This window comes from Haliaeetus leucocephalus, unplaced genomic scaffold, assembly GCF_000737465.1.
Source record: "Haliaeetus leucocephalus isolate CR32 unplaced genomic scaffold, Haliaeetus_leucocephalus-4.0 Scaffold306, whole genome shotgun sequence".
NCBI lineage: Eukaryota > Metazoa > Chordata > Aves > Accipitriformes > Accipitridae > Haliaeetus > Haliaeetus leucocephalus.
In genome coordinates this window covers 10459362-10468279 of record NW_010972742.1, presented here as the reverse complement: position 1 = coordinate 10468279, position 8918 = coordinate 10459362, and the positions used below count along the sequence as shown (strand labels likewise).

The window sequence follows — 8918 nt, the reverse complement described above, 5'->3', positions numbered from 1 at the left end:
CCAGATCCCCCCGCAGCACCCCAAAGCCGTGTTCCATGCCCCCCCAGCCCTGCTCCAGAACCCTATACCCCCCCAAAACCCTGCTCCGCCCGCCCCCTCCCAGCGCACACCCCCACACACCGCACCGCCTCCACCCTTTTCCCGCGCTCCGCCGCGCGAGACTTCCCGCCGCCATCCCTGTGTGGGTGTGCCTATGCTAATCGAGGGGTGGGGCGGGGTTATGTAAATCGCGAGGGCTCAAGGAAGAGTCACACGGCCAGAGCGGGACGCGGCGGCGGCGGGAGGTGAGTGCGGGGGCCGGGGTCGGGGACCGGGACAGCTGGAGCTGGGGCTGGGGCTGCGGCCGGGGCCGGGGCCGGGGCGACCGCCTCGGCTCCGGCCTCCCCGGTCCCCGACCCCGGCCTCTTGTAGGGCTGGCCGGAGATCGGGACGACTCCAGGGGCTGGGCCCGGCCGGGCAAGGAGGCACCGCTTGGGTGCAGGCAGGGTGCAGGCAGCCTTCGGTAAGGCAGCAAGGGTAGCCCGGTTTTTGCTCGGTAGCCCGCGGTTACCGTCGCAAACGTGGGGAAATCACCGAGCAGCACATGATGCTGCGGGCTGGAGTCAGTCCTGAGCTCCCGCTCATCAGGCCATGTAACTACAGCCCCCCCTGCCCCGAGCATCCCCATTTCCAGATCCCACCTAGAAGATGAAATCTTCTATAACATCTTGACCTTTGTTAGTGACTGTTAATTAACCCGCACCTCCGTTGTCTCCCCGGGGAGCTCCGCTGTCCTAGTACGCTCTAGTCCATCCTTGCTTGCACTTGGGATTTCTGGAGCTTGTGCATCTCCAGGACTTCAGTTAAATAGCTGTGCACCGCAGGATGAGGCTGTGTGCGTTTCCGTATCCCAAAATGCTGAAAAGCAACTTCCTCGCATCTTGCCAGGGAACAGGCAGCTGCTGGCTCGGTGGTGCTGTCAGCAGCTGGAGCAGACCTTTGCAGCTCACTGTTGGCATACGTCGGGTCTGGCTTCAGCCCGTCCGCTAAGTTTGTTTAATTTGTGCTAGTGCAAACAGGAGGGTGGTGTGCGCGTGGTTCTCTCATTTTGCAGTCGCTTCTCTCCCCTCGAATACAGCAAGGCACTCGGGTCACCACGGCAGGCCTGGGCTGGGTGAAGGTGTGAGTTCAGGTGCTGCGGGTTTGGGCTGGTTCTCAAGCAGTCCTGCTATGGAGGAGCAAAGATGAAACCACACTGCTGTGGAGCTGTTTGCTTGGGAAGGAGCTGCAGGGCTGTTCTTAAACTCCTCCTTACTGATGCTCTGGTGTGCACGAAACAGATTGCTTTTGAAAGACAGGTTTGGGCCCTTAATGTCAGAGAAAGAGGCCCGTGTGCTCTGCTGGATCCCTAAGGGGATCTCGGGGGAAATAGCCCTGTTCTAGGGCACAACATGTGTGGTGCAACGGTCCCTTATCATGGCACTCTTCCAATCCTTGCTCTGCATCCCTGCCATCCCTCCCCAGCTGTTGGGGAGCTGTAGGGCATGTGGCAGCTCTGTGGCTGTAAGACCCCAGTGCCCTCATCCGATCAGGTGCCCTGCATGGGCAAGGGGAGCCTGCAGCCCTTGGCTGGTGGCAGCTTCTCCTGCACATGGGGCTTGTAAGGAGGATCCTGGCTCCCCTGCCCTCACAGTAGACAGGGGCTCTGCTGGGGCCCCCCTGTCCTGGCTGTTATCTCTGCTCTGCAATTCCACTGGGTGCCCACCTCCTTGCCCGGAGAGAGCAGTTTCTGGAGCTGTGGCCTCTATCTGTCTCATACAGAGTCAGGTGCCTCTGGTCCCACCCAGTCCCCGCTCCCCTTCCTCCTGTGGGATTAACTGTTTAAAGCATTTTTTGGATTCTCGAGGTGGGTTTTGTTCACTGAGCCCTTTGTTCTCGATTGCTGCCTGCCTGGAGCTCTGCCTGAGCGGCCGGCCGAGCTGCTGTGCTGGTGCTGCCAACTCCAGTTCACCCAAGGGCTGTCCCCTTCCCTGCGAGTAAGGACTGGAGCGGCAGCTTTCCAGGGCTAAAAATTACTTGCCAAGTGAGGCCATGACACTGCCAGCATGCCTGTCAGCTGGTCTGCATCCCCCACAAGCACCATCCGATATTTTTATACATTTTTTTTATACATGTTAGGCTGTAAGTAACTGAGAGGTGCCTTTTCCCCCATCCCCAAGCAGAGGTGATTGCTAGGGGTATGAAAGACTCGGTTCAAGCCCTGGACTGAATTTGATGCCCCTACATTACAAGTGCCCTATGCACTGGGGTGGCCTGATACAGACTGAGAATTTGGCTCAGCATTAGAATATCTGAAGGGTCTTGAGTGTGTAAAATAGGTGAACACCTCAGATTAAATGTTTTCCAGAAGAATGGGGCCATGTCCTTCCCAGCTCCGTTGCTGGCTGGTGTAAAACTTTCTGCCCTGGACTGTGTGAGCCATGTCTGCTCTCTGGAGAGAGCTGAGGGCAGTGAGGTTTGTTGCTGGGGAATGCTTCCTGGAATGGGACTGGGACCGTGGGGCTGCTCCCTTGAGACGGGTCCCATCCTCGTGTCCTCTGCTGGCACCCCCGGACAGGGCAGGGCTTCCTGCCCTGTCCGGGGGTGCCAGCAGAGGAATCCCACTTGCTCTCTCAGAAGCCTGTCTCCAGCTCTCCTCCTGCCTTGCCTCCCTTGGGTTTCAGCTCTCAAAACAAAATCTGTCGTCTCCCTAAGGGACTTACGCTGTTTGTCTCCCAGGGCACTCCTGGCTCCTCTGCGCGGGGTATTTGTGGGATGTGTCCCTGTGTGTGCAGCCAGCAGAAGTCCTTGAAGCCACTCTGTACAAACAGTCTGTTGCTGAAGTTGTGGTTCCGAGGGCTGTAACAGCTGCTCTCTTTTGTGCTGCAGCCAAATGCCTTGTCCAGGGGCAGCTGCCTTCCCCTGGCTCCCTCCGACCACATGTTGGTGAGATTTCAGTGCTAGTGGAAATTTAAATCTTAATGGTCTAATTGCAGAATTACTAGATCTAACTGTTACAGAAAAATAAAATATTGCTACAGGACAAGTTTCAACAATAACATAACTAACACTTGATTTATGTATGTTGAGTAATTGCTCTTTGTTACCCCTGAAACTCCTAAGTTTTCCTTATCCAGCAGTAATCGGCCACTGGAATTGTGTGACCACAGGGCTTAAAGCCCTGTTGTCTTCAGGATGATCCAGCACCTCTCTCTCCTCCAGCGGCCACACTCTTCTGTAACTGCACCTGTACACTGTAGCCACAAATACTTCATGCTACGCAGAGCAGCTTTTGACTGCTCTGTATACAAAAGCTGTATCACACAATTATACAGTGTTAAGCAAAAATAAGACTAATTAAGCAATGACCGTCTCATCATTAGAAAACTGCTGGTACAGTTACACAAGCTAAAGCAGACAGAGCCTGCGGAGTGTGGTAGTGCTGAACCATGTGAATGTGGTTCTGCTGTGGGAGGACGCTGTTGGCTGTAAATTGGTGGTTTCACACACAGAATTGGAAGGTTTTGTGGGGAGGAGTCAGCACCATCCCCGTTTATGGGAAGTGCTGTGCTGTGACTGCTGATGTGGGGTCCTGCAACACCCACGCAGTGTGGGGCAGTGCCCGGGAGAGTTGGGATGAAGCTGGCTGGGCTGCAGCTCATGCTCCCCATGTGTGCCTGGAGCAGGACAGGGACGGTCCTGCAGTGGCTGCCTGGATCTCAGCCCCCTCCTCACATGCGCCGATAGCAGTGGCTTACCAGGATGCTGCCGCTAACCAGCCTGCTGGTTCCTTTTGGTGTTTCAGGCTCTCCTTCCACAACCTCCTAGCAAAGGCCCAAGATGCAGGCAGACTCCCTTCTGCACAGTGGCTACTTCCACCCGGTGCTACGCTCCTGGCAGTGTACGGCAACCACCTTCGATGCCTCCAACCTCATCTACCCCATTTTTGTCACGTGAGTGAGCCCTGTGTCTCTGGGTTAGGGATGGACCAAGCTCAGGTTGACTGGCATAGGTGCTCCCTGAGCTCTTAGGCTTGGACTTCCCAAAAGATTCCCCATGGACAAGCCTGGGGTAGGGACTTCCTTCTCACACTGAGTCTTCACATCTCTGTCCCATCCACCTCCTGCAGTGACAGCCCTGATGCAGTGGAGCCAATTCCCAGCCTCCCTGGACAAGCCAGGTAAGAATCCAGCCCTGCCAAGCTGCATGCCAGTCGCTGCTGTGGCCCATGCCCAAGCAGGGTTGATGTATGGCCTGAGATGAGCATGGGCCAGGGGTGACACTTCCAACCCTCTGTGGTCCCTGCCTTGGGGATCCCCCAGCATCAGGCAGGGCAGGAGCATTTCTCTGCCAAGGGAGTGGAAGGAATCATAGTGGGGATGCTGGGAAAGTACCAATACTGGCAGGGATAGTGCCAGGGTCTCACAATGTCCCAGAGCACTCACACGTTGTGGGGGCTGGGCACACAGGGAAGTTGGAAGCAAACAGGGTTTCCAGCAGCAGCTAGAAAACCTGTGCAAGGATGTGGCCTCCAGTCATGCATTAGATCTTGCTGGACTGGCAGCTCCTGTCTTCATCTGCTGCCATGTTAGCAGGGTTGTGGTCAGAGAGGCCCCAGGGTGGTCCTGTAGGGAGGTGGGCTGGATCTGCAACAGGGTCGCTAAGATAAGGGATCCAAGGGCAGGGCATGCTCGTCCTTTCAGAGCAGAGAGTGTCCCTGCCGGATAGATAACGCCCCTGTAGGCCCAGATAAGGTCCCAGATTGTTCCTCCCAACGTTCAGGCAACACCTTCCCTGTACCTCCAGCTGTTGCTTGGTGTGGATGCTTGTGGATGCTGGATCGCTCACAGACCAGTATCCAAGTCAGAGACCAGCTTGACCAATGGAGTAGGTCTGGGTGCCTGGCAGCCCCCCTACACTTGTTCTTCTCAGGTATGGAGTCAACAAGCTGGAGGGGATGCTGCGTCCCCTTGTCGAAGACGGTCTGAAGTGTGTGCTCATCTTCGGGGTGCCCAGCAAGGTCCACAAGGTCAGTGTGTGTGGTGGGGGCAGGGGCCTTGGCGTAGCCACAGAGGTGTGGGAGCGCCATGTGGGGCTGGAGGGTCTCCTGATCAAACAGGAGCAGCTCAGCATCTCTGGGCGTGCTTGCACCTTGCTCGGCAGAGCAGGATGGGGATGGGAGACTGTAGTGACACCCAAAAAGTTCCCAGAGCAGGTGGCCCCAAGACCTGCACTGACTGCTCAGAAGCATTACTCCATTGCCCTTTTCCATCGTCGGTGGTCACACTACCCTGTGTTACAGGGCCTAACGGTTCAGCAAACATTTCCTGGGCAGAACCGCTACCATGCAGGAGCCAGTGGGAAGCCCTTGGCTGTGTGCACTGAGGCATTTCTCTTCTCACAGGATGAGAGAGGTTCTGCAGCTGATGCAGAGGACACACCTGCCATCCAGGCAATCAAGAAGATCCGTTCCACCTTCCCAGAGTTGCTAATTGCCTGTGATGTCTGCTTGTGCCCTTACACATCTCATGGGCACTGTGGTGAGCGAACAGCCTGGGGTCCTGAGCTGCTCTTTGGGCATTTTTCTGGTACTGGGAGTCTCCGGGAGTTTGCCATTTTCTGCTGAGGAGCTCCATGTGCTGGTGGGGTCTGGCCAGCTCCTGCCCCAAGACTTGGCTCGCCAGTGCTGATGCAGCTGAGCCTGGGAGACCTCTCCAGGGTTTTGACAGCAGGGTGGGAGGCACGGGTGGTTAAGGCACCCACTCAGGCCACCTGAATCTGTCTGAGCGCCTGTCTATGTCCCCCATCTCTGTCTTCCCTTCCCTGGAGCACCCATGTGTTGTGTCCAGTCCCTGGGGGACTGTCTCATAGGTCTCCTGGTCCTTATCTAGCTCCCTTAACACATTCCCCACTGTTGCTCTGAGCATCTCCATAGCTTGTCGTGAGAGCCACAGTCCCAGCCTAGGGATTGAGGCAACCGGCCATCCAGCCGCTTGCATAACCCCAGGTTTCTCTCCTAGGCATCCTGCGTGAAGACGGCACCATCCAGAACGAGCTCAGCTGCCAGCGGCTGGCAGAAGTGGCACTGGCCTATGCCAAAGCAGGTGGGGAGTGTCCTGGCAGTGGTACCCAAGTTTGACTCTCACAGACTCATCCCCTCTCACTTTCAGCAGGCCCAAAAGCAAACTGGGCCTGGCTCCAACTGAGAGTGCTTTTGCTCCGAGCCGGAGGACACTTCCCCTGCCCTCCACATGCTGGCCCTGGCAGAGCTGCAGACACCCGGAGCCCCTCTGGCCCTGGGGTCACCTCCTCCTGCAGGCAACGTCACAGCCTTGGGCACTTCTCGGCATCTCTGGTCTTTCCCTGCAGGCTGCCACATTGTTGCCCCCTCAGATATGATGGATGGGCGCATCGCGGCCATGAAGGCGGCGCTGATCTCCAATGACTTGGGCAACAAGGTGAGCTCGGGATCTGCATGTGCCAAAGGCAGGAGCAATGTCCACGAGGAGGCTGCACCACAACAGGACCTGGGCAAGCAGTGGGAGAAGCAAACCCCTACCTTGCCCAGGACGTGCCACAGGCATTCCCCACCCCAGTGCATGCAGGAAGGGAATGTCCTTGGCTGGACATGGGGACAGCAAGGTGCCAGGCCTCTGGCAGGGGAAGAAGGTTGTGGGGCAGACTATAAAACAAACAGCCATGGGAGGGAATCACTACTGCCCTGGTGCCATGATGCAGCACCGAGCTTCTGGTGCTCACGGCTCTGCTCTCCTCTGCAGGTCTCAGTGATGAGCTACAGCGCCAAGTTTGCTTCATGCTTCTACGGTCCCTTCAGGTGGGTCTGTCCCTCAGCTGGGATTGTCCCCAGCCAGGGCTGAGCTGGCCAGGATGTGTGTCCCCAGATAGTTATTTGGGAACGGGCCTTGGACAGAGCCTGGGCCACAGCTGGGGCCATGCTGGTCGCTTTGGAGTGCTCTCCTCCTACTTCCTGGTGCAAAAGGGAGTCAAGTGTACCTTGCTCAGGAAAGGCTGGCTGGTGGGAAGATCACTTGGATGATCTTCCGTCCCACCCCTTCAACTGCTCGTCCTGGGTGCTGGTGGCAAGTCAGGCAGGGAGGGAACTGGCTGCAGCTGCCAGGAGCAGTGAGGAGGGGAGTTGCAGGAGCCAGTGTTGCTGCAAAGGGTGGCTTCAGGGACAAGCCTCAGCTCAGTCAGCTGTTTGTTGGACCTCATCCCAAGAACGGCCTGCACCTGACAGGGCGTCCCTGAGGAACCTGCCTCGGAAAAGAGCAAAAGGAAAATGTCTGACACGATTTTACCCCAGACTCTGGGCACGGGGAGGGCAGCAGGTGTTGAAGCACAGCTCCCAGGGACAGCCTGGACCTGTCAGACCTCCGCTGGGGGTCTGCTGATCCTGGGGCACTGAGGTGGGTCAGAAGAGTCCCGCTTTTACTGGCCCTGATGGCTCAGGCACTTGTCCTAGCCTGTCCTCATGTTGCTGAAGCTGTACGAGGCAAGAGGCATGGGGAGCTGTGCTGGTCCTCATCCCCTGCCCTCTGCCTTGCCTGTCACCAGGGACGCCGCGCTATCCAAACCTGCCTTCGGAGACAGGCGATGCTACCAGCTGCCCCCAGGCGCCAGGGGCCTGGCGATGCGCGCCGTGGTGAGTGAGCCAGCGTTGGGCTGCCCAGGGCAGCGCCAAGGGTCGTGGGTTTATGGCTGTGGGGACTCAAAAACCCTCACGTGGTACCCAGGTGACAAGCCTTCACACCCAGAAGTGCAGCAGGGTTGGGGGAGAGCAAGGTCAGGGGTGATGGAGTCAAAAGGGGGTAGGAAGCACAGTAGCTGAAATGGTCAAGGGTTTTCCCCCTCCACAAGCAAAACATGAGGCCCATCAGCCTGCCAGAGAGCTGGTCTGCAGGATGGGCCGGAGGACTGTGCGCTGGGAGCTGTGGGGTTGGTGACTGCATACCCTGCTGTGGCTTGGGGTGTCAGGTCCAGGACACGCAGCCACCAGCTCTCCCCAGGCGCTGTGTGTCTGTGGAGGGGAGTGTCATCTCTTGCCCATCGCAGCCTGTCTGTGGGCTCCTGTGGCCATTAGGGGCTCACCAAACCCTCCTGTGATCCATCCTGGGAAAACCAACCACCAGGCCAAAACTTCTGAAGAAAACCAACTGTGGATTCACTGGAAAATGTTCTTGTAGCCCAAGCTGCTGGGGTTGCGCGCGTGTTCCCCTCACAGGACCGGGATGTGCGTGAGGGAGCAGACATGCTGATGGTGAAGCCGGGCATGCCCTACCTGGACCTTGTGAGGGATGTCAAGGCGCGAGTAAGCTCCTTTGGCGTGCCAGCGAAGGGCACTGGGTGTCCCTGGAGGAGGAGGGGTGGGGTGGGCAGGAGAGGGGCACGTTTGGGATGGCCAGTTTGGATATATCCAAACCGGAGGGGCTGTGACTGTTGATTGCACGTCTTGCGGGCAAGAGGCCGTGGGCCGCGGGGAGGGGTGTCCTCTCTGCCCGCCGGCTGACCTCCCTCCCCTGGTGCTCCCCTCAGCACCCCACCCACCCGCTGGCCGTCTACCACGTCTCGGGGGAGTTCGCCATGCTGTGGCATGGGGCCCAGGCCGGGGCCTTCAGCCTTGAGGCCGCCGTCAGGGAGGCGGTGACGGCCTTCAGGCGCGCAGGTGAGGCGGCCGGCCCCGAGGCCTGCTTCCCCCCACGTCCCCCGACCCTGTCCCCTTGTTGCCCTCCCCTGCCCCCCCCCCCCCCCGCGGGGCGGCTCCAGCGTCTCGTCTCTCCGCAGGGGCCGACACCATCATCACGTACTTCGCGCCGCAGCTCCTGCGCTGGCTGAAGGAGGAAGCGGCGGCGGCGGGACGGGCCTGAGGGCGGGGCTTCCGG

At 58.4% G+C, this 8918-nt stretch overlaps 1 protein-coding gene across 4 annotated transcripts in view; it reads left to right on the top strand.

Moving 5' to 3' along the window:
• The first annotated feature begins 229 nt into the window (after positions 1 to 229).
• ALAD (aminolevulinate dehydratase) overlaps positions 230 to 8918 on the top strand; it is a 9353-nt gene continuing 664 nt past the window's right edge. Inside the window, exons 1-12 of one of the 4 annotated variants that reach the window (XM_010571072.1) lie at positions 230 to 278; positions 3821 to 3971; positions 4148 to 4198; positions 4951 to 5047; positions 5423 to 5558; positions 6039 to 6122; positions 6388 to 6476; positions 6798 to 6853; positions 7594 to 7681; positions 8261 to 8347; positions 8572 to 8701; positions 8821 to 8912. In XM_010571072.1, coding sequence (XP_010569374.1) covers positions 3859 to 3971; positions 4148 to 4198; positions 4951 to 5047; positions 5423 to 5558; positions 6039 to 6122; positions 6388 to 6476; positions 6798 to 6853; positions 7594 to 7681; positions 8261 to 8347; positions 8572 to 8701; positions 8821 to 8903 — 1014 coding nt within the window. In that variant the 5' untranslated portion in view covers positions 230 to 278; positions 3821 to 3858 and the 3' untranslated portion in view covers positions 8904 to 8912. Of the gene's footprint in view, positions 279 to 3820; positions 3972 to 4147; positions 4199 to 4909; positions 5048 to 5422; positions 5559 to 6038; positions 6123 to 6387; positions 6477 to 6797; positions 6854 to 7593; positions 7682 to 8260; positions 8348 to 8571; positions 8702 to 8820; positions 8913 to 8918 lie in introns of those variants that run through there. The other 3 variants (XM_010571073.1, XM_010571074.1, XM_010571075.1) reach the window with 3 other exon arrangements.